Source organism: Polyergus mexicanus, unplaced genomic scaffold (genome assembly GCF_030449975.1).
Source record: "Polyergus mexicanus isolate NDT 795.1 unplaced genomic scaffold, iyPolMexi1.0 SCAF_25, whole genome shotgun sequence".
NCBI lineage: Eukaryota > Metazoa > Arthropoda > Insecta > Hymenoptera > Formicidae > Polyergus > Polyergus mexicanus.
Genome location: NW_027223345.1, coordinates 4563071 through 4590195, shown reverse-complemented (window position 1 = coordinate 4590195; position 27125 = coordinate 4563071). Strand labels below are relative to the sequence as shown.

At 36.6% G+C, this 27125-nt stretch overlaps 1 protein-coding gene across 1 annotated transcript in view; it reads left to right on the top strand.

Annotated features, from left to right (window-relative positions):
- Positions 1-27125, top strand: part of Mesr6 (misexpression suppressor of ras 6) — a 570073-nt gene that overhangs the window by 287711 nt on the left and 255237 nt on the right. Inside the window, exon 4 of the mRNA XM_070313825.1 lies at positions 12502-12628. Coding sequence (XP_070169926.1) covers positions 12502-12628 — 127 coding nt within the window. The remainder of the gene's footprint in view (positions 1-12501; positions 12629-27125) is intronic.

The window sequence follows — 27125 nt, the reverse complement described above, 5'->3', positions numbered from 1 at the left end:
GACGGTTTTTATGTCGACATTCCAAGTGTATATAATTCCACCCGAGGTTGTAGTTTTCACAAACGAGATCTAATTCCCAGCTGTCCAACTCATTTCCAACGTTCTTTTCCATACTCGCTCGTTTCCATCTCCTCGTCCCCAGGTCCCACGTTAGACGAGCAAGACTGCCTCGACGCGGTCCGTAGCTCAACTCGTGCACGTACTCGTGTGTCATTTGCGTGAGTCTCGCAACGTGTGTTTTTCCACGTAATGCTCCGTGAAACGGGCAATCACGTTGCATTACCGTGGCCATTAAGCGGCCGCGCTGCGGGGCGATGCAGAAAACTACATATGCCCGGACCCTGCCTCTCGTACGGGCCGCGCAAAACGGCTGCTGCCGTTGGGGGAGAGGAATCGAGGCGAAGGAGGAGGAACACAAGTAGCCATTATTAATTCGTGCGTCCGTTTCCTGCCGGGTGCGCGCTCTTCTTCTCTTTTCCCCGATGAAGAAGAAACGATCGCCCGCTTTCTCTCTTTTCTCTCTCTTTCTCTCCTTTTCTCCCGTTCTCGATCTTTCGCTCTCGCTCACGATCTCTCGTTTACGTAGATTACGACGGGCGACTTTGCGGATTTCAGATGCAATGGACCGCTCGCTTGACTGTTGCTTCCGTTGCCGTTTGTACCGGTTGCTTCGTAAATTCTCTATTTCTCGCGCGCCGTTTGCGAGAAGATATTCTCGCAATTATACGAGCGCACTCCGTTCTCTCCTTTAACAGCGGATATATATATAGTGCCGCATGGACTCTGAGGAAATGGAGGGAAGATGGAGAGCAACGTAGAGATGTTGAAGATAGAAAAAAAATGAGAAATTGGAGAACCGATGAGAATTCGTTCGCGAAATATCGGATAAAAGGAGTTATTACGCACACAACTACATCGTGATAAACGTCAATTTTTTTTTATTACTCCCTCCGCGGGGAATTATAGTAGCGCTTAGATCTCTTTGATGTCTAGATACAAGCTGTCGGTCTCGTCAGTAAAGCGGCTTATCTGCCACGTACTTATCACTAAACGGGTGAATTATATCTTGCAAGTTTAGATCGACTACGTATAATCTTCGATGATACGTGCGATACATCGAGATAAAACTGACATTAACGATGCGGGACTATATTATTCGAGATCTACTTCTCTGGTATTCCGTAATACGCTTTCTGCGATCACGATCGCTTCGGTAATCGGCCTGGTAATGTAATGAGTATCATTAAGCGACATTCACTTAATTCAATTATTATCATACCGCTCTCCGCACGCTCTCCGCTCTTTCCTTTTCCCTGCCTCTCTCTCTCTTTCTCTCTCTACACGTTCCGGCATAAATTCTGCAATCACGATTAGAGCCGAGGCCTGACTAATGCACTGGGGGATTATTCTATTAGAGCGGAATCGCATTAGAGACTCGCGGTCTTAGAAAAATTCTCGCCTCGAGTGCACCTACGGCTAATAGGATGCCTATTAGATGCGCGAAGTTGGATTGCGACGTTTCAAGCATATATCGTCCATAATGAAGAATACTACGTGATGTAAGGAGACAATAATGTGCTTGATGGTGGCACATAAAATAGTGCATAATTTTGATTTATATACTCTTTTTAACGTAATCGATTTTTATTGTTAAAACGTGTTGAGTCGACTTGTTATTATTTTTTTCTTAAGACACAAATTTTTCTATCTCCTTATGTTTTTAATATTGTATAAAAAAGATACATTTTCGAAAATTTATTTAAATGTTCATTTATTATGATCGCAATCTGCTTTTATTTTAAACTTTATCAATATTTGCGTTACTCCATACCCCCGAGACTTTCACTCGTAACGATATCGGACGATCGCGATTTCACAACGTAGCTATATCGTGGCTACAACGCCGCTAAGTTATCGCACGAATTTGTCATCCCTTCTTCGAGGACAATAATGATTGTGTAAATTTCTCTCGTTAAAAGCCAAGGAAGCGATAATTCTCGCGTGCAACGGTAATTCACGTTCGGCTAGGCAGCATAATACGTGCCGCACGACGTTCCAAGTAGACCTGGGCACGGCATCGACTTTGACATTAGCTTAGACCGTGGCAATATCGTTAAATAAATGCCCCAGGGATACCACGACCTTTGCTCCGCCCTGCTGGAATAGTTTTCAGAATGTGTCACCGCGTGGATATCAACGTTATTCCAGATCGAAACTACATTTCACATATTAAACGGCATTATGCGATTGTATAAAACATGAAAGTTTAACTTATATTCATGCAACACGTTCCATATTATCTTAATAAACTTTTAAGAGAGCTATTATTATAAAATCTTAGTAATTGCACCGATGAGCGAACTTTATTAAATATACGTAAAAAAATGTTTTTAATCTAGTTTTAGTTTCCGCGAATTTTTTTATTTTTATTCAACCAACACGTGAATTTTTTCACATTTTTCTTACTGGAAATTGTTTCTATTATATCTACGAATAACAAAATTGATAAAATAAATTTATCGATGTCAGAAGGCGAACAGAGATAATATGCCGACAAAAGCATTACGCGTGCAATTCTTGTTTAATCGAGCGATAATATGCTATAAACTACAGCGATCTGACTACGACCATGCCCGAGATCTGCTTTGACATTAGCACGGTCCACGTTATCATCGCCGGTTAAATGCCCCAGATATACAATATATCGATCTTTGGTCCATTCGGCACAAATATTTTTTTAAATCAAGTTACAACTTTGACATACGTTCGTTTTCATTCTTGCATATGTGATGTGATTTTTATCCTCGCTGTCTATATTAAATTTTATTCCATCATTTTATTGAAATAAATTTGTCTTATACTTGGACATATCACCTTCAAATTATACCATGTTATTATGTTGAATATAATGAAAAGTCTATCTTATATGACAGGTGATTTGACTGATGTCTAACAACAAATTTTCGATATTTCATTTGAACAATGAAAATGTAGATTTGGCAAGCATATAATTCTAGAGTACTGAAATATTAGAAATTGTGGGTTAGGCACACAATTTTCAGTTAAAATAAGTAATTATTTTTTTGCATATTCCGTGTAGTAGCTCAATACTACATATACACAATTACAATCACTCACAAACTCTTGAAAATTATACGAGTGTGCGTGTTTGCATGTCAAACCGTATAGTGTGAAATTCTTTTCAGTATTTAAGCCACATTGAGGCAAAGCGAGAACATATCGTTTTATATCTTTGAAATCGCCTAATTGCGTATAAGAGGATATTAAATACTCGAGCGAAATAATTCGAGATTGCTCTCGAACGATTGCGAATAGAGGAACACCGCGATATTGGTCGCTCATTGGCGAATAGTCGCCATAAAATGCGCGTTTTTATTGCTCGATTAACATTGATTATTATCGAGCCGACAACGTGAGCACGCAACGTGCTCGTTTAATTAACCGATTTATATTATTATGTGAAATCACTACGAATCTCGTAGAGACGAGCGTATCGCACTCTATCCCCATCTTGCGTATAGGATGTCGCGAAATAAGGTGAGATACATTGAAATTCTATTACACGTAATCGTGGATAAAATAACGCCGAGTGAACACGATCGTATGTTCGCCGCTAATACAGATAATGTGCTAATACAGTAGCAATAAAATCAATTATAACGCAAGTGGCACCATTTTAAAGACCATTAGGATAACGCGTGTTTATGGACAAAATTTAATTGGTAAATAGCAGTGTTAACGTCGATAAATAAATAAAGTTCTGAAATTACCGCTGTAATCTGCGTGTAGATAATTGCCTCTAATACATTGTAGCTATGTGAGAAACATTTCTGAAGATGGAGATGTGAGATGTGATAGCGCGGCAATCTAAACGAATTAAACGAGCGTCTTGATAACTATACAACGATTCTGCATCGAGTATTATATCAAACGAGATATATCGAGCGCGGTACAACTTGGCTCTCTTAAATAACAATTAATGATACCAACAACCGAACTGAGTAAGCTCTTATCGCAATACAAAATCTCCACGGCAGTCGCTGTTGACGTGACGCGCTCCCAAAATTATATCCCCGTTACGCGCTTTCTTTGATCTCCGATCGACGAATACGTGAAGCAAGAAAAATGATTCTCTCTCTTAGCCTCGCATTATCATTAATCAGATTACGGCGTAACGAACGATACGTTCGTTCGCAGGGAGGTGGGAGGCAAATTATCTGCTGCGTTCTCTCGGCCGCACGCGCGTACGACTCATTCCGACGAGATGCGTCCACGTACGCGATCGTCGGCCGATGATGAAACTTGAAATGATCGATTGTTCGTGGAAGATCGAGAGCTTGACATTTCGCTTTACGCGTCCATCTCGGGGGACCACCCGGCAGCAGAATGCATCGGGGATGCCGCGTGAAAGAAAATAACATCACAGCTGTGAATATTCATCGCCGCACGTACCGACTGGATCTGTCCCGCGCGATCGCGAATATTTATCAGTATTATCTGATTATAATTCGCGGTCGATTACGTTTCCAGACTGTAACTCGGGCGTATTTAAAGCGCTCAACCATTTTCACATGTCCAACCGGTATAAACTTCGTCCGATTCCCGTTCTGCTAAATGGGCTTAACAGACACGAAATGAACTGGCTTTACTCGCGGGTAGAGACCGACCTGAGTTGATTGCTGGGATTATCGAGCGGCCCGTGACAGTGATGTGTCGTTTATACATAACGGTAACTTACAAGGGAATCGTGTGTCGCCAAGAAATTGATACGGAAACTTTCGCAATAATTTTGTGATATACGATCCTAGAAGCTTAACCAGATGTGATTTGTGAAATAAGGAAGGCACGAGGAAGGCAAGCATCCGCCTGTATGCCGCATTCGCTCGAGGTGAAATGTGATGAAATTCGATGCGAGGGAATAAACACGAACAGTTGGAGTGAGGATAGAAATTCTGTTTTACTGCGTAAAGAATACATTGCGATATTTTTTTTTTTTTAATTTACAAATTTGAATTAGTTGCAATTTATCAAAATATTTGTGAAAATTTTCAAATTAAATATTAATTACGAAAAAGAAACAATACGTATTTCTGAGGAAAAAAAATGCTGATGTTCAGTACAAATGCTTCATCCCAATTTTTTCAAAATTTGTATATATATATATTTTATGTATTTGAATGTAATTAAAAACTGAATCTGCTCGAAAAAATAACGCTTTTATCTCGTTTTTGCATAATCATTTAAAAACAATTATTACACTCGAAATTGTTATAAATTCTGAAGCAATAAACAAAATATTTCATTCCTGACGAAATATAATTTGTTAGGTGAAGTATGTTTTGATAAACCGTCAAATCTTTGAGTATTTCTCTTGTAATTATTATTAAAATGTAATAATATATGACAATATAATAATTATTGCAATTATTTATTATACTTTATCTACGTCAAAGAATCAATCGGTATTTTACGAATATTAAAGTTATAAATAACTTATCTCTCCTTAAGCGTAATAAAACGTACAATGTAATAGTATTATAATATTATAGGTTATATTTTAATACGTCTAAAAATATATTATTTTATATAAAAAATATTACATATATTAAAACGTAAAGTTTTATTAACATAAAATAATAATTTATAAATATTAAAATTTATAAATGAAAAAATAACACATTCATTTGCCGCAGCAATGACGCATAAAATCATAAATATCATTGTATCAAGACACCGATGATTGTTCAAAGACAAGAGCGATAATTTTTTTTTCTAAATAGATTCAATTTCTATGGCACGAAATATACAAAATATGTGAGCTTTAAAGGAAACAGTAAAACAGTTCCCACATATCAATCTTTTATCGAAAAGAATTTAATTCTTTGTAAATATAATTTTGACTGTAACATAATAAAAATGATAAAAAGATTCGCCAAATTCTTAGATAAATTGGATTACGCGATGACAATATTCTTTCGCGTTAATGCCCTATTAATTAGAATCACATGAGAAAGATCTATAAATTAGTCTCAATCAGATTATATCGAGAGAATGATTTCCAACATTTGCGTGCTCGGAATAAGAAATGTCGTCGTTTCGTTTTCATTTGCACGACTCATTGCATGCATGAAATCGGGGTGCGGCGATAGATTCCCTTTGTTTCCCCTCGTTCTCTCTTTCTTTTTGGTACACATAGCATGACTAATTTTCACTTGCCATTTATTCTATCTTTTTTTTTAAAGACTTATCTCTCTTCTCGCATCAGGTTTTTGCATTATTATTCTTACCTTCTATCCATTTGGCAAATTGATTCCACACGCGTGCATAAAATAGATTGAATATTCTAACAAAATGATCTTGAATAACGAGGTAAAAAAGTATTTAAAAATAATAATGAACATTATAATTATTATAAATTAATCATCATTATATATATACATATATATTATATAAAAAAGACAATATTTTACTATGAAAATCATGATGGAATATTTTTTATGTATTGGCAAGTAATATTTGATTGAATCCAATTATATTATATACATATAAAATATTATATAAATACACAAAGAAAGAAGCAGAATTATTTCAAATTTTTTAACGTATATTATACGTGTAATTATCCTAGTTATATATTTCACTTATGATATAAGATAAAAGACAACTTTCTGATTGGAGAGAAAATATTTTAATATAATGCAGTGAGTGAATTTTTGTACGTCTAATATATGATTTTTTACAATTTAACATATACCTGTGCACTGTCGGTGAATAGCCCCTGACTGCACACACACACACACATATGGTATACGTACGCACGCATGATGTCCACAGTACCTATAAACAAGCAAAATATTTTCCTTTACTCCGTACGCTAGCGTTGCGTAAAATTAAACTATAAATATTTTAACACACATTTTTGGTCGTTTTCCATTTTGAGCAAAAGACAAGAAACATTATACACGCGTAAAATACATATCTATCGCGTACAGTTCGCGCGCGCGCACACACACACACCCACACACAAATATGTACGTTACTCGCGAAAGCATTCTACGAGGAGTGTAGATAGAATAAAGTCTCATTTCTTTTTCGCTCGTCTATTTATTAAACAATATTACTTACGAATTGATCGGCGAACATCGTTTCGAAGAATTATTCTGCAGATACACGCTCAAATTAGAAGAATATATCGTTATTGAGATGATACAAGGACGAATAACGGACGCCAAGGCTTCGACTTGATGCTACGAATGCACGGAAGCGTCTGATTGACCAATCGAGACAAAGAATATCTTCGCTCACCCTTTTCGTCCTGATTGGCCAATCAGACGCTTCGAAGCGTTAGTAGCGTCGAATTGAACGCGGTCGATCGTGTCGATTTTCACGCCGTTATTTCGCGCTCGAATCGCGAAAAAAACGATTCTCTTGACACAAACGACGATTCGACTCTTTCCTATAACGTGATTTCCAACGACATCGTGTTATTTTCATAGATTTGAGGTGTCTTGTCGTCCTCGAGGATATTCCATCGTTTCGAATATCGCGTTTTGAGCGCGAAATTCACCGATCACGTGATCGAGTTTTCTAGACCGAAATTAGTCGCAATCGTGTCGCGTCGGCGTTCGGACGAGTCGCGCTCGTCCTTGGGTTTTTCCGGCTCCTTTAGCCGCGCCTATCGAAATCCGTGTGTAAAACGAGTGTCCGGGAAGCGCCGAATATAGCGACGAACGATCGTCTCGGCTATCGCGAGCGCGATTTACGCGAGTCTTCTCGAGAACGCGAGATTCGGTACCGGCGCTCGGTGTTTCCCGTTGGACGGGATGCCCTTGAGGAAAGACTATACGGGACATTCGCGATACTCGCTCGTTCACGCACGAGCGTCCCGAATAATCGTTCGGCATCGTCGAGGAACGTCGAGGAACATGGAGCGAGCATCGAGGAGAACGATCGCGACGATATTGTAATTAATAATGGCGGATAATTCGTCTTAGCTCGCTTCGTCGCCATTTCATCATGGATGACGTCACGTCGTCTCCTTTTCGAACAGCACTCGCCTCGCGTCTCCCGGCGCCCTTTTACCCGGTCCCGGCCGAAATCCGCGTACGAACGAGTGTCGGGAGTGCGGAATTTAATATCAGTGACCGTCTCGGTATATCGTTTCGTCTACGGATATCGCGATTCACGCGAGTCCTTGGAACACGAGTGCTCGGCGTTTGGTTGTGCGATGACCTTGGACGATGCTATCTCTAAAGACGGTATATATTTCGCGAAATTCGCTTGGCATCGGAAATATCGAGGAACATCGAGCGAGCATGGAGAAATCGTAAAGATCGCGGCGGATAATCTTGTCCGCGATGTACGTGCCAACTTGCTACGTCATCATGGCCGCCGCCCGTGTCGTCCCGTTTTCGCGATAATCGAGTGTATTAACGCGAAGTTAATCGGGGAGAATCGAATGGATCTGCGAATAATCCGTATTAATGTGTAACGATAATACGCCATTAAATACGAGTTTTTCGATATCCGCGAGCAGCGTCGATCGCCGCCGCCGCCGCCGCCTCAGCCTCATAATCACGAGTGATCGTTCGTGAATTTTCCTCGTTAATACGATGTGGATCGCCGTCTCTTACGGAGAAGGGGTAAGTCGATTGGCTGTGACGTCACGGCTTCTTGTCACGTGAGACGCGAGCGTCCCCGCGTACACGGATTTATGGGTAGACTCTGCGCACCCTCCTTGGCGCAGCAGGTAAGAGAGAGGGACGCTCTCCTTGTCCGATTGTGTAGTTGGTGGGGAGAGCCAAGGACAAGGAAAGCATCTCACTCGTCTTCTCTTACTAACGATAAGTCGACGTCTTGCCTCCGGCGCGAGCACGCAGTATATTTGTAGAAATTTAGTCTACGCTTATATGTATTCGCGCGGCGCTACCAGTAGCGAAATTAAATCGAAACTAAATTGAAAGTATGTATTATATACGTATAATAATGATAATATAATATAATTATAAAATCTCTTAATTAAATTACTTATCATAATTTCTTTATATACACGGAGTCAGAAATGTCTCGATGATAATTTTTTCATGCATATTCAGTGCACGTTCTACTACATATTTAAATATTCGTGCATCGTGTGAATTATTCGAGAAACGCATAATTTTATTAATAATGATAATAACTAATAAAATTAATGATAAAAATAAAAAATTTTTTAGTAATAATTTTATTTTACTTTGAGAAAACATTGTCATTTATCGAATAACAATTGTAACGCATCTTCCTCTATAAGAGCTCGATTAATTTGATAAATTCTACGTAACATTTATTAATTTTTCCAAACATTAAAAAAAATCTAGAATGTAGATACGAAAGAATATTCAATTTTTTTACATTAAAATTTATATATTTATAAATGCATTACGGATCTTAGCAATACGTAATTATTTAAGAATATATTGAGAAATAATTTTTATTGTCACATTTATTAGATTTGTTATTATTTTATTAGACGGTATTTATGATCGACATTGCACAATCCTCATCGCGCAACTTGAGCGTTACTTTCGAAATTCGCGAAGCGTAAAAGATCTGGAAGGCTACGAAAAGGAAATGGCTCGACATCGTAGGCGTTTCGCGATTTTCTGCCAGTAAATGGCATTTTAATGACGCGGCTCGCAAACAGTTGATTCATGGAAAATATAATATTTAATGACTGTTTCGTGATAAGGCCGTTAACGTACCACCGAGTCGTATATACTTTCAATAATCAACGAGATCGAATCTCGTTTTGAGGAGTCGATTTTTAAAGCAGCGTGGTTAAACAAACTACATCTCGACGCGTTATATTAAATCGAAAACAAATTAAAGGCCTAATAAGAGAACGAATCAAGTATTTGAAATTCTACGCTTTAACGGAATAGCTGTAATAAAAAAAGCACCGTTCAAAATATATATTTTTATATATCAAATATTTTGCTTTTTAGACTTATATATATTAATAAAATACTATAAAATTTACTGTACATATATTGTGTATTTATTGAAAAGGACTTGCTGATTTTTTTCTTGCTTTTAAATTTTTTCTTTCGATATATTTCACGAAAATGCAAGTTGAAAGGATATCTGCACGCGATGCGCTTATCCGTGTAAAGATATATAGGCGATCGATCCATTCGGAGATTGACAGCTCTATAAATTATAGACGTATGATACGCATCTATGCCGATTGCGCAAGCAGCCGGTCGCGAACTAATACTCGAAATAAATCGATCCAATGATATTACGATTGAGTTTATTGACGTGTGATACCGGTTTCAGAAATAGATTTATTTCCTTATTTTATTATATTTATTGAATAATCAAAAAAAAAAATCATGTTTACAATCATTAGCTAATGTGTTGGTTGATATTTTATCATACGAAAATATGTGTTCAAACGTTACATCATATAAATTGTTATCTTTATTATATTTTACATATGTTAATATTAATTCGACAAGATCTCCTTAACAGATTTAATATATTAAATTGAAGTCATTAAAGTCTTATTAAACAGGATATATTAAAAAAAAAATAAATAAATGTACTAAAATTAAAAAAAAAGATCTTTTGCTATACGTCTCAATTAATGTTTTTGAATCATTTTCTTTCGAATGTGGATATATATATATGTAATAGATGATGAAAATGTATCATCAACTTTATATGCGTAACATTTTTTTTTTTTTTTTCCCCCTTATTATGACGGAGCTATAAATATTTACGACTTTAATGTTTTTATTCATGATCGTTTCTGTTTTATGATTTGAGAAGGATTTACGTTGAATTTACGCAAAATCGCGTTGATTTCCTATGAAAGTTGAATATTTCGTAAAAATCGGAATATCCGATAATATCAAAATAATAATTAGATAATTAATGATCGTATCGTAGCGATCTGCGGAATCTTTGGATTATCCGCAACCAATTATCAATTCTCATCATCTTAATCGGAAATAGCAATACGAATCTTATGAATGAACGAGAAGCGAGTTCGCGGCGAGTTGACTTGCGCGAATCCACGCTTTCCGTATAATACCAGGCGAGACCGCTTTTTACGACGAACCTCTCCACGTAAGGGGGTCCCCACGATGTTCCTTTTGCCGGGCCTCCAATGGTCTCCGGGTACACGAAGCCATTAATATTATTACCGAGCGAGAGCGTGTGGGTATCATTATCGCGGACGATAGAAAAAAACGACTATCGAAAGAAGGACGCCGAGGAACAAGAAAGCGAGGAAGAGAAGGTAAGAGGAGGACGGTGAGAAGGAGGCAGCGGTGGTATCCTCAAGTAAGAGCACCTTTATATACTCGAGTTGAGGAGGCTCCTCGATTACGCGGGCATTCGAAATTTTCGGGGCTCTTCCGACAGCGCCGGGAATCACCCTCCAAATTGATGTTGCCCGGCCACGCAATCTCGGGCCGTTCAAACTGCTCGATTTTTCTCGCCTGCTCGTACATCTTCCCTCTTTCTCTATATAATTTTTTTTATTATACTTGCCATCCTGACCTCCGGGAGCAGTGTACGGGGATCCGCGCGTTCGTCGCCACGAGGAAAGATTAATATCCTGTAAAAGACGCGAGAGGAAGAATATCGCAAAGTTTGATATATTTAGGCCGCGATGTGATCCATTTATTTGAAATGTTCACGAGATAAATTTTGTATTCGCGTAATTGTTAAAAGACAAGTGACGTGTTGCGCGTTTGGATATTTTATTTTATATACGCGAAAAACATTTGCGAATATATGTAAATATTGAATAATATAATTTTACTTTTAATTGTGAGAATCTTGTTTCTAATTTAAATTCGAACAAAATAATCCTCGGGTAGTCGCAAGTACAATAAGCATATTATAACATGATAAAAAAGTTTATTAACAAAATAATATGATATTTGCGCTCGGTGGATTTTATTCATTAATGTAGCATCACGAAAACTTAAATTTAGATATACGATTAAATGCTAGTTTATTATTCTCTTTATTAATCTCAAATTTATTGTTTTTATTGACGGAAAATTAATAAATAATTTGTCGCTAATAATTTTCCCATAATTCTGCACGACTCGAGACGCGTTGAAAATGTTTGAGAAAGAAAATTGAACATTGTAATAATTATGTTGATTGAAGATGCATGAATTAATATTAATTAAAATATCATATTTTAATTTTGTAATAGATTCAATATAGAATTATTAAAAATATGCGATATACGCCGGGTTAGAGACAAATTTAAATAAAAATATATTTTGGAAAATGATTATCATACAAATAGATTTATATTTTATTAAGTTTTTAGGATGATATTTTTAATAGATAAATACACACATATATTTTATTGTAACACTGAATACATTATACGTATATCATATTATAAAATTTCACTCGTATTTAATAAATTTAGCAAAAATTACTATAATATTTTTTTTTCTTTTTTTACAGAGTGACTTGCCCTGAACCATACTTTCTTAGCGAGGGTTTATACGCAACACCAGAGGAACTTGAAAATACTCGCGAGGTAACTCTGCATGTGATAACTATCGGAATTTTCATCGAAGATTCGGCAAAGGTAAGTTCCTACATTAAATTATTTTCATGGAAAAAGAAAAGAAGATTAAGACAATAATCTAATAAGTATCTCTTGCTTTCCGAAATCTTTATCTAGAAAAGATAAAAATAAACGGAGATACACACGCGCATAAGAAAGTCTTTTTTACATCAATTTGGCTTCTTAAGACGCTTGTAAATATGAAGGACATCTTACGATGCTTCGAGTGTTAAAATCGCTATTTAATGTCAAAATTATACGATTATTAAAATTACGATTTATCACGGGAACTGTCCACGTAACATTCTCTATTTTTCTTTTTTTCTTTTTTCCTCGACTTGTATTTTTAAAAACAACGTAACATTATGTACTTGGAGGCTCTTAAAATTCTTGCCGACCGATCGAACGGTTTTATGCCGACCTCTTGCGTGGTTCAATAAACGGCAGATAGCCGTTGAATAAATAAAAACACAGCTAATTGCACGCAGAGATGCCAGTCCATCCGTCGACCTTTCTTATCTGACGTGGGCGCGGATTAAAATTACGTATAGCTTATATACGCAGACCCGCACGACGTCGGTCTCGCACCGAGCTAGGGCTATCTCGCGGTCCTCTCCTCGGATCGCTAATTAAATGCAACGGCTAATTAGATAACTGATAAAAGGTTATAGCAAACGGCATCATGTATTTTCGGTCTCTCTCGTTCGTAAGCGCGTTCTCCTTCGCGTTCATGCCTTGCAATTTGCCGAGTTCGTTCCGTTGAAATCTGAAACTCGGCTCGAGTTCCACGGCCGATGAAATCCCATGACCTTGAGACTTTGAAGATTTCTCTCGGAATATTTTTATGCGGAGGATGACTACGTGGACAGCGCGATCCAACTCCCTACGTTTCAAGTATATGTGTCTCGCTCAATAACCAGATGTCTATTTAAACAGGCATCTAATATTCTCCACGAATAAACAGAGAGTTACATAACAGAGTGTATTGTAGCGTAACGTAAGAGTAATATAAACAGTGGGAAAAATAATAGAAAGAGTAGTAAAAAAAAAGAAAAAAATACACGATACACGTATACGACGGAACATTTACTGTTTAGATACGATCGTAAGAAAATGATTTATCGTAATAATAAATTTTATTTTCGTTTGTACGGTCTCTCGTTATTATTGCGGCGTACGTTGAGGCATCTGAAACGATTGATAATCGAGAGATCGAGACAAACTTCCTCGAAGAAAGTGTTCTCTCGTTGTTTATTCTGCCGCGATAACGAGTCTTGGAACTGGTTCGCGTTCAGCTTCGTATGCCTCATTACCTGGCCGAAGGGCTTGGTATTTTATTTACGTGTTTATATCAGGGTACAGTTATTATAATTGCTTGTCGCCCTTGCGTGATTTATGAGGGCCCGACTAAACATTCGCTCTTGAACGGTTACATCCTGCTCCTAATAGCTACCGTGCCGTTTTACATCAGCGATACGCGACACTCCCAATAAAGGGCGAAAAATCCGCGCGCGTACGGCTTTTGCTCTCGTAAATTTTGCAATGCATCTTTAATGGCCGATGTGATATTTTGTTTACGTAATACCGCAGCGCTTAATTTACATAATTTGGAATGAATTGGCTGAGTATCAAGTTAGCGCAGGCGTATTAAATATTTCGCAAAAAGCACGTTAAAGATTTTTTTTTTTTTTTTTTACCTATCTTTTGGATCATTTGCAATTTATATTTTTACACGGGGCATCAAAATACTTGGCTTTATTAACATAACTACCTAAAAGATGTGAAAATTATATCTCTTCCATTCATTTGGTGTTTTCGGTTTAAGCGTCATTAGCGTATTTCTGCGAACTTTAAAAGTATGTAGAAAGTAGTAGCGGATAAATACAAGTAGCACAGTGGAGGAGAGTCGACTTCGGCAGACCCGCAATGGCCTTCCGGGTACATTGAATAATGCATACCGCATCTGGAAGCAACATTGTTGCGCGGTCATGGAGGCACAGCGCGAAAGAAACTGCCAATTGACACGTCGACAGTTTTACGAGCCAACGGTTTTCACGCATCGTACATTTCGAAATCGAAGAAAGTCACATTCGGGACACAATTCGTAAGACACTGCTACAATACTGTTACTTTATTACATTTGGCATTTCAATTAAATTAATAATTTTGGAAACGAGGTAAGCTGAAAAATTGAATTTATTCAGATAATAAGAAAAATGAGCATTTATTCGATTGCATTTCTAAATATAAAAATTTTACATAATATCAAAATAATGGCATGAAAAAAACAAAAAAAAATTAACAAGATTCTATTGAAAATATTTATCGAAACATATCTATGACAAATATTTCTTAAAAATAATATTTTTATATATCTTCGAAATGTATTTTAAATCATATGAATATTGCAGCTGATTTATATCGTATATTAATATTCAAAAAGATATAATTTAAAAGACTTTTCCGAAAAAAATATTGCTAAATTCGCGTTTTACTTCTTCGGGTTCGAATAAATGTCTATTTTTATAAACAATCCATCAATCAAACCGCGATTCACACATTATCGCGAAAAATGGTCGGTCAACTCCTAAGCACAGCAGCGAGGATAAATTATTCAGTCGATGTGGCAAAAGCGATTAATTTTATTGGTCGACGTCGCGGATATGGCTCGTCTGGTACCCGTCACCGTAACTTTGTTGCAACGTCCTATCCTATGCCCCGTGTTTCTCGATCATGTGCCAGCCGGACTAACGCCTTATTAACGGCGCTGGTTGCGCGAATGCCGGCCGCAGAAAAGTTGCGCAAAATTACACTCGTGCACGCTCTCCGTGCCGCGACCGTCTAATATTATCTTACATGTTGAAAATTAATTTGCGAGATCTATGCGACGTGAAATTTGCCATGAACTAGCTCAGAACGAGCAACAATTTAAATACCCTTTCCGCGAGCGATATGAGTATTGCCTAATATTTCATTACGGACCGATCATAATTGCAATAACATAATTTAGTTGACTTCAAAAGGGAATAAATCAAGAAGAAACACGCGTTATCTATAACGGTATCATTGAATAATATTATTGCTATTATTATAGTCAGCCATGATATTAAATTTCTCTCTCGGCCTACTTTAATTTGTATCCTGTATCTTTTAATCGACGGCTCACTACACACCGCAAAGTTGATTTACAGTGTTGATATTAACATTTTGCGTTAGTCATTTACAAGTCAAAGCAGTCACGTTATTTATCTTGGTAGCAGCGAGAAAAATATCTCTGGTAATTTTAAGTGAAATCTTTTTCAACAACTTGGGTAGTTTTTTCTTTTTACATCGCGAGTTTACAAGATTTAAACGAAACACCATTCGCGATAATTTAATGCCTTTCGTATCGGATGGTACCAACCATCGCCGTTAGTTATTCTTAGAAACGGCCCATGTAGCTTAACGTGCTTCAATAGCGAAACGCATCGATGCAGCGAGTGCGGGCTTTACGTTCTTCGCTTTTAAAGACACGTCTCAACTTTACCAATCTGGGTTCGCCGTCAATTCTTTCCATTCCTAAAAAGCGCGCTCAGCCGGCCACACCATAGATAGCTTTCTAGCGACGTTCACGGTATCTCGATGGTTTCCCGGTAACCACGGGGTCGACACTCACATCAGGACATGTTTGGACGATGAGAGAACCGCGTATAGAAAAGAAACTTCATGGCAAAAGACATTGAGCATTTACGTTTACGCGTACACCTGCGTGCGTGCACGTATCTCGAGTCTTTCGTCCGTAAACGGATCCCATTACACATATTTTGTGTTGGGTGAAATAAAATATTTACTTCCGCAAATAATGTTTCTAACGTTTGGCATCTCCTATTCAGCCGCGACAAAAAAATATTCATTACACTTTTTACATATTTTCCTTTCCGCAAAATATACGTTATGCACGAGAGAGATTTGCATTAAAATATATTTATAATAATCTTTGTACACCATTAAAAGTTTAAGGTCTACAAACTTTTTTATCGCTTTCTTGGAATGTTTTTTTATTTACATTTATATAAAATTCAACATCTTTAGCTTTCTTGTAGATTTTAGATATTTAAACGATTAAAATATATTTTATTTTATCCATATTTTTTAGCAGTTTTAAATATAAAAGAATTAGAATTACACATATATAATAGCAATATTGATAATCGCGTTGAATCGTCAAGATGATTCTAAAGTCATAATTAATAATAATAATTCTTAGAAAATAAAATTCTATGTCTTTAAAAATCAGTAATCTATTTTGATAAATATTTCATATTTGTTCGCTTCTCTCATCAGATTCTTTCATTTTTTTTGCTTTTCATCGGCAATATTATTCGAGAAAATGCGCTAGTGATATAGGTTTCTAGCGCAACAGTCATTAAAAAGTTATGATATTCTTGTCGAATACCTTTTGTAATGATTCGTGAAACGAGATCATGTCGCGCGACGTTTACGGCTACTGTTATGTATCCCCAAACCCCAAAGTCATAATCACGGGTGCCTGTTTCTGTGTCACAAATACGGTGACAGAAACACAAGTATAACCTGTTGTTATCTATCGTATTGCTTTTTTTCCTCTCTTCCCATTACGCAGACAGCGCCTGTTGTAGATATCTCCGCATCTGTCGCGCGATTTCACACAAGTTAAGTGTCAGGAGCATGAATGAGCTGACTGTTTGGCAGGTATTCGGTTACTACGTTCTCGTCCTCGAGAAATCCATAGGTCAGCACCGCAGTCAGCAAATTTTAGGCCGAGTTACCGAATGAACGGATACCGTTGCTCAATCACGTCGAATGGCAGTCGCCTATCGTAAATCAATTTGGCTCTTATATTTTCGTCCCGTAATATACATCCGGTAATAACCCGCGTCTTTCTTTTAACAGGCAAAACTAAATTTCTCTCTTTAATATGCACCGTTTCCTGAGAGAACTGGTTGAAACTTTCTATCGTGCCGCCCGTTTCTTCATTTATAAAAGACAGTGTCGACTGGACGATGTCGAGTAAATAAATATGTAAATAAAATTTCGTATTTAAAGTTGCGCGTGTTTTCAATGCGCTTTTCATCGACTACTGTCAAAATTCTTTGCGTTTATTCCTATATTATTGTTCAACGTACAGAGTCTAATTAATTTTTTAAAATTTTACTGCTTTATTTTGAAAATATATAATCGAAAACATTCGTTTATCGTTCTTTTAATTTTTTTTTATTTTTTAGAAAATATAAAAAGAAACAAGATACATATGATATTTCATAAATTTCCCAAATCAAATTTTTAAAATCTTTATAATTTATTGATAAAATAATGTATCGTTTCAAAGATGAGATCAAACACGCGATATGTTAAGAATGGAATTACCATAAAGATAACGAGTTGTGATTTGGCGATGACATAAATTGCCACCTGCACGGCAGCATGTATTTTCGTTTCGTTATAATTTAACCCATTATAATTATAACCGATCTCCGTAAGCATCATGAATAAATGACGACACTGAAGAGATACCTCTTGGCGATCAGCACGTCGATCCTGTTCCTGTCTCTCGAATCTACTTCGACATATGTTTAACTGCTTAACGTCAACGTATTAATTTAGATATTGCGCGATGGTAAACGACGTCATGAATTATTATTTCAGTCGGGAGTCGTCGGCGAATAAGAACACGCGCTACGCCGCTATATTTTCGATATTTTACGACGGCCGTCATACAAAATATATAATATATTCTCTCATGGCTACCTCAATATAATAACATACAAAATAATCATTAATATTATTTTTTTCAATTTAAATTGCATTAACACTTAAAACAGTAATACGCGTAATACAAATAATTTTATATATAACTCTACCAGCTCTTATATTTTTTTATTAATTATCAAGGACTGTATGCGTATAACGAATGGGTCACATCTTCGTCGCATTCGCGATCAATTCCTTTTCTCTCGATGGGAGCAAGATGATAGCTCTCGGTGGAATTTATTCGCAACTTAGTTAAGCAATCTGCGACAATAGACGTGACAGCGATGCGAATTGCGTTCCTGCGCTGCCAGCGTATTTGTCAGTGACATTTCGAGCGATTCATCACGACTGCCAGTTCGATTACATCAACATGCAGCGGGGTAACACTGCTGTCGACGCAGAAGATCTAATAAATGACAAGATGTAGGCGTGTTTTCGACACCGATGACGATAATCTAGACGGTATGGTGAAAGATCGCAGTTGGTTTACGCGGCCGTTACCCAAGACCGATCGCAAGGATCAATTTAATGTTTGTTGAGCGTCACGCAATAATTCCGCGCTTTAATTTCATAGACCTTTTCGTATTTATCTTTACGGAAACGCAGTGTTGTAATCACTATATTTACGACCGTAAATTTACCATTAGCGTCGCTATAATGGAAGATTGGATTCGATCGCAATTCAATATATTACACAACGTCTGTTTTAAACGATCAACGTATCGTTAGATGAATTATCTCCAACCCGCAACAATATCTTAGATTTAAAAACTTGAGAATTTTCAAAATCTGAACATTCTATAATTTGATAAGATGTTCTTTGCTTCTGACGTTCGACAGTCCGACGCGAATCGTAGGCATGTATACGGCAGCATGAAAGTATCATTATTTATCAAAGTGTATGTCTAATTTAACGGTACGACAGGAATGCTGTGTCTCTGCGAGACACATACAATGGACCGCTGTTGGATATTTATAAGGGGTCAATTCGTGATATACGTCATTTTACGATAATGATATAAACAGACACATTTCTCCAACATTATTACATTCTTAATTCTTGGAAATTATATTAGTTAATAATTACGCCTTGTTAATCTATAATATATTCATTGAATAATGACACAATTATTTCTAATTTTATTTTTAATATCTTTCGATGTTAGCGGACGAATAGACATGTTGTTTTCGATGCTGTTGAATTGTAATTTGTTTTTGACGGAAAGATTATTGTATCGATAGTTATAAATATTCTCCGTGATTCTTGAATTTTTGAAGAATCGTCAAAAGTATTTTATACAATTATTTTATGTTTTCTCGCAAGTTAGGAGATATAATGGATAAGATCTGTAAGAACTAAATGACCCCGATTATATCTATCATGTAGTTTGGACGATATTTGGAAGATTCAGTTTATATTATCCTTGCGGAGACTAGAGATCATAGTTGGAACTAATAGAGATTATAGATTGAAACTCTGTCGTGCTCCCAAGAATTATGTCCTCTCTAGCTTATCGATAAAGTCTGTCTCTCCCTCCTATAAACCTCTCTCGTATCAACTAAAATTCGCGTTATCGACGTTATATACGTAGACATATCGATAACCATTACGCGCGTACGTTAAACGTAACCGTTTCATCCGAGAAGTTTCTTGTCCGGAAACTACGCATCGTTCGTTGTCGTCGTCGTCGTCGTCGTCGTCGTCGTCATCTCGTAGAAGGCGTTTCACGATTTCGTGTTCGCCGTTCAACTCGGGTCAAAGTTCAAATCGAGGCGGACGAGATAGCAACGGCGACGTCGATAAATCGCCGCGGTGAACCGCGATAAACGTTCATGGCTCCCTCCTCGGCTCCTCTCCGTGTTTCTCTCTCTTTTTTTTTTTTTTTTTTCCCCCCTCGATATCGCGCACGTACACAGAGACCGCAGATTTGGTAAACAAATTATTCTCGATGCAAAAGTCCTTTCAAGGCTTCATGGGAAACGGACGCGATTATGCTCTAGTAGACGCTCGTTTAAACTGCGGTCTGCGAGATAATGATTTCGCGAGATAATGCAAGCCGACGAGAAAATAAGACTCGCAATTTAGACGATTGCGGTGAGCGATTTATACGAAACACATTGTATGTAAAATGATGTTGACATCGTCTGAATCGAGGCTACGCATGAAATCTTATTGTATATTTTATGAAGGACGCGATTATTAGTTTTTTTTTTTTTTTTCTCAATATTGATAATAGAGCTATATAATCATGAATGTATAAGCTTGTTGAGATACTTGACTTTTAAAAAAATTATTTCAAAATGGTCTATTCTCTTGAAATGTAATGTTTATTATTATAGTTATTTGGCATTAACAAAGAGAGAAGGGCCTTTGCTGCTTATAATTTCTTTCTCGGATACATTTTCTATTTTCATAATTTCTAATACAATTGCCAAATCCTGCTGGTTTTATTTCGGTAATGCGTTATCGTACCGAAAGAACGTAAGGGAAAGCAACGTACGTAAAAATTTACAGATGTAGCCGGTGTTTTATCGTTATTACCCTTTGGTGGACTTAAAGAGCCATAAACGACGCGACATATGGCACTCACATGAATGAAAATACGATGCCTTAACAAAGGCGCCCTGCGGTATATTGTTACAACACAGAGATCCATTCGCGGTTTTAGTTTCGTTCTTGTTTTACCGTTTCTTCATAGCGTACCGTCTTGTTTATCTTAATTCTCTCCCTTTAACACAAATATTTCTATATTTTTGTACATATTTTTACATCGTTCATACGTGGAAAACATATCGTATATGTCAACAATTTGCCTTGTATATAATTTTTCTTAATTTCTTTTGTTTCATATTTGTATTACGATATTTACGCGTGCGCGGAATTGATGCTTTTTTTATTAAAAATTATTTTCAATAACTAGGAAAAAGATAAAAAATGTTGTATTGCCATAAGAGTAAAAAAATAACGATAAAGAAGGATTGGTATTTTTTAATAGCCATCAAATAGTAATATAAGAAATTGAGGTAACACATTTGCGCGAATATATTTTATTTTGTTAAACATAAAGAAGAAAAAATTATACATTTGTTGATGCATTTTTATCAACAGTTCCATTAATCATAATATGATTTCTTAATAATCTCTTTTGATAAAGGTTTTATATCATAAGTTATGCGCAGCGCAAGAGAAAGGCCTACATTTAAGAAAGGGAACTCGGCAAATGCGGTACGCTCATGGATTACGAGAGCAAATGCAAATGAATTAATATATCATATGGGAGGGGGGCAGTTATACCGGGTGTACACGTAATTCTCGCAGAAAGCCTATGAAAGATCGGTTCCTCTCGACGCTCTCTAACGAGCGGAAATTTCCCGAAGTGGGTGCTAACGGTATCGTTTCTTCGTGGCGTAGCGTGTGCGGCTTTCACGCGAATGTGAAAACGAGCGAGCGAGCGAACTCGCGCGCATGCACACACACGTGGCATCGCACGCGTGTACACGCACTCCTCGCGCGCAGGTGATGAGCTCGGCGAGAAACGCGGATGCGCGGGTGGCGGCGTGACATATTTTCCACCCTTTCGCCTCCGCGAATTTAACGCGCTCTCGGTTCCCCGGTGTGTCGAGGCCGGCGCGAAAATGACTTTATCATTCATGAGATGCAAAGCGCGTTAGGAAGTCTGGAAAAATACCGAGCAATTAGCCGTAAATCAAAATCGCGCGCTACCGAGCGCTTGTACTTAATGTCGCCTGTCTACGATTTACACGCGGCTATAGCGCCGACCTCGGCGCCCGTTTTTCGGGAGAATTTACGGTATACCCGGAGAATTCGCGCGCGGAGAAACGTTCGACGCGCTCGGCTTTCCGCATCCGCGAGCATGTGAGAATTAATCGATGTAAATATCGGTGTATGAATAAAGAGTCAAGACAATTTCCTTGACTGATTTAGTACCTGCTGCGCGTATTCCGCTTATTATACATGAATATTAATTGATTTAAATTTATGCTTTAAGGATAGCAAAGAGGAATTAAATCTATCTCGCGTTAATCGGTTGGAAGATTCCGCATTACTCAAGAATTCTTTATTTTTTCAATTTATAGTTGAAGAGCTGGGAAAAGTTTTTATAATTGCAGCTTTTATCAACATAATTTAAAATACTAATTATAAAAGATATCTCTAGTATCTCTTATTTCACAATTTATAAATTTTTAAAAACATAAACGATTGATGTATCTTGAAACTAAATATGATAAAATATTACGGTTAAATTAGTATCCCGAAAACATTTAATGGCCAAAGTTTTCTTTGACATGTATTAGAAATTTTAAAACTCTAGAGGAGAGCCAGAAATCTATTAATTATACATATATATCGAAATTTTGAAAATGATAGTAAATTGCTAATTTCATAGTAATTATGATAACGAATTTTAAAAATATATATCATTGATGCAAAGAGAAAGAGAGAAGTGAGAGAAGGAGGTAGAGAGAGAGAGAGAGAGAGAGAGAGAGAGAGAGAGAGAAGAAAGCAAAAGGGATTGAAATTAATTTATTGTTACGAGAAATGAAAAATTGCATGGATGTAAACCGAGCCAGGGGGATTTATATATATATATATATATGGTATCTACAGATTATTTATAAAATAAATACTCGCGTGCAAATAATAGTCGATAAGGTGTCGATAAATATTATCTTTAGCGAACGAGCGACAAGTTGAAATTTCGTATTAGCATCGACAAGCGCGCGCCTAAAATGGACGCGTGAACGTTTTACGCGAGTAAAATAACCGCGACGATCCGATACGACGCAATGCAACGCAGTGAAAAAATGCTGACCATTTTGTTGCCGCGGCAAGATCAGCTTTCCGTGACCAAATCCAAGCCGACATATCGGAATAAACAGGAAATATTTGATTATTTATAAATGCTTATCGATGCACCCTCAATCGATGCCAGCAGGAATATATTTTTATGCGACGTGTAATTTTTCGCTTATAGTATATCGCTAAGCGACACTGTCGCGCGAGAATACCTGTTGTAATCGATAAGTCTAAATGGTCACTACCGACTTCATTTAAATATGCTACGTGCACATTTTGTCGCTATTTTATCCACATGAGACAGCGATGATGAGTCTTAAGGACGCAACATAGTCGGAGTCGGTAAAATTGCAGCTAGAGATTGTACTGATTTCAATAAGATAAGCAACGGTGGCTATAAACAGATTCAGAAGTATAATCAGAAGTAAACTTGAAAAAAATATAATCTTTCTTGTTTTGATAAATTAAAGACTCGTATAGTCATCATTATTTCGATCATTTGTTTGATTAATTATATTGACATGATTTTTTTTTTTTTTTTTTTTGTGTAATAAAAATACATGTTATAAATTTGATAAAATAAAAAATTCATGCCTATTTATAAATATAAAATAGAATATTTTACAAAAAAATGTTTAGAATAATACATTAATAAAATATATATAAAACTTTAAGGTTGATATTTATATCATTAAACAAATAGATGATAATTTATATAAAAATAATAAAATTTTTAATTTATACAATGCTTAAATAAATTTTCCATCTATTAGATGACTGGAAATCAAATTATAAAGTTGATCGGGAAACTTGTTAAAAATTAAGTGGAATGATATTAAATTGCTCGAATCAACGTGTTTATTTAAATGACATGTTTATGCGTTAATTTACTATATCAGTTAAAATTAATATATGGGCACAAGAGCAAGACGCGTTCCGTAATATTTGCGCGAGTTAATATAGTATATATAGCGTGATAATGTAATGTACTCTTGCTCTTGCCATTTATACGTATATTTTTCGAAATATCTTGTTATTAACATCTTAATTGCAAAGTTATGTTAATGCTTAATCTCGGATCGAACCCTCGCGCTGCTCAGCACCGATGAGTCTCTCCGGTAATGTAATGTAGATCATGACTAACAAGCAATTGATAAAGAACACAACTCTAAGAGACAAAATTATACATTCTGAGAAGTTATATTCATAGTATTCATGAGAGATTGAAATTATTTTTAGCAATTATTATTAAATTATTATTTTTTAATTATTTTAAATTAATAATTGTTGGATGCTTGAATTGAAAACCGATAGACAAGATCAGACGTACGCTTGTGTACTGAATTATTTCATAGCATGTTACGATGGAGAGAGGAGGTTACGTAGCGGGTTACACATCATTTACTATAACGAAGATATTAGCGGCCGTAAGGCCAACGCTCGAAAATAACATCTGGTCACCGCGATTGAATCCTGCGTTAATGTGGTAAGCAACATCGCCATTCGGCACTACGTGACGAATTTAACGACACATTCCGTGGCCGATGAGATTTGCACATAATTCCTCCGACGATGCATACGGCGGTGTCGATAACGGTACAGTCCGCCACAATCACACGTCAGCAGTTCTGTCTAAACTCTTCTCTATGGTTTATACTTTGTGCCTCGACCTCTGCATTTTACACAGCCAGTAGTAGCTTTACGGTAGCGATGATAATTCAGTTAAACGACACGAGCAAACTCGCGGCTGCAACGGGCCGGTGAGCAACTTTTGGTGGGCTGACAGGAATATATGAAGAATGTTATTTTTAAATGCCATTCCGCGGATTATTACTTGGACTGACACATTTGCAAAAGAGTCTTTTCGGTGAATGATTCGATGATTCGATGATTCTGAGGAAAGGTCATCTTTATCGCGAGACGAAATGAAGATTAGTTTGAAGTACTTCGAGTTTGAAATAACAATAGTTGCATTTTTTAATCCATAAATTATGACGAAATAGCCAACTGAATTATCGTCTATTGCGAGTCAAAAAGTTTAAGTATATATATCGTTGTCAAGTGTGCGATTTAGTCAATTTCTTATTAAGATTTGGGAAACTAAAAGAAAGATACACATAAATCTTAAATTACATCGATTAAAAAAATACACGAGAGTTTATATAAAATATTTTATCTTTATAACGTGGTTATTAATTTTGTATGAACATATTAAAAACTTTATTTTATATTTATTTATTTATTTTTTTTTTTTTTTTTTTAATATTTAGCATACCTATCTTAACACTTTTTTTTTATCGCGCAATTTATATTCAGTCTTTTAGAAATCATATTTAATCATTTTTTCGATGCATTCTATCCATGCCCACATATATTTTTTTTTATTAACGTAATATATATATGTACATATACCAGTAGCATATCTACTGCTTTACATTCATACCACGCACAGATATCAAAGGATGGAAAATTCATAGCACTGGAATATTTCTATTCACCGTGCAACGCCATGCGGATAATTAGTAAGCGGTTCATTGTTCGTTTGTCGGCGTACGCGTAAAATCGTTTTTTTCCACCGCATTCACATACGATAAAATCTTTATTTCTTATAAGTAGGAGAAGCAGAAAATGGCTGGCACCGCCATGGCTCATCGTCGGATCGTTTCACGCTCGATGAGCACCATCGAGAGAAGGCCCGAGGCTTGCTCGAATCATTCCTAACCCAGTAACAATGAGTTATTAAATAATTATATTCGCCGCGAGAGGAGAATAGCGTCTGCCTCTTGATTTGACGCACCGATATGACGGGCAGGAAAAAAAATTTCATCTAAGGATCGTAAGAAAGAAAGGATATACATTGACCTTGTAGTGTACCCCCTTTCTTTTTTCACTGCTGATTAATTAATCAGTTTATGATTAATGAAAAAAGAAAAAGAGAGGAAATGCCCTTGTTAACCATATTATAGAATTAAAATTTTAGGAAAAAATAATCCTTGATACTAACAAGAAGAGCAACTTAATTGTTAAATTGAGAATAGTATTTTTAAAATTTTATTGGATAAGGAAGTAATCACAAATTTTTTAAATAATAATATAATGATTATATAATTTTTTTATTATACTATAAATAAAATGTTTTCCGACGTTCAATCTCAGACGAGGTAAAAATAATTCTTTATTGAAGACGTTACATAAATGATAAATTTTTATAATATGGAATAACATATCAAATGTTTTTCCAATTCTCCTTCGATACGAAAACATTCGATTAAATTTAAATCGTCTAATCAAATCGCTCGGTATAGCGCGCTTGGGTATGACTTTACGCTCATCGTATTGTGTTGTCCGAAATCGCGAGAAACGGCGTACCATCGTGATCTTTTTCGTTATTAGAAAGAAAGAAAGGAACCTGATGGAAACTGATCGCTAATGGACGAGCGGACGGACGGCGACCTTTCGAAAACAATCGATCGCCATAGCGGTCCCGATTGTGTTCCAGGAACGAGCGAACCTTCCGAGTGAAAGTCCCTGTGTAGCATTGGTAGCATTCCGTCGTTTCTTCACCGATATATACCACACAGCACGCCGTGGCAAAGTAGGTCAGCTGCAAGACATTGCACCACCTTCCTTCCACTATATCAAACCCTGTTTCGTATCACGGGATCCTAGTAACGCGCGGTGCGCGCCAACGTTGGCTGATTGATCGAACTTCCTGTCGAGGAAGCTATTTTTCTTTATCCTACTATCCGATGGCTATCTCTACCGATTATGCGTTTCTGCTGGAATTCTCGCTGCTTCTAAATCGAATCGCGTCACACGCAATTAGCAACTCTGGAACGCTTTCTATTTCCAGCGCTGAAAGAGCGAGCGTTAGCTATTCCCGGCGAACAAGAGCGCCGCACGGAGTTATTTCATTGCGAATTAATAGCG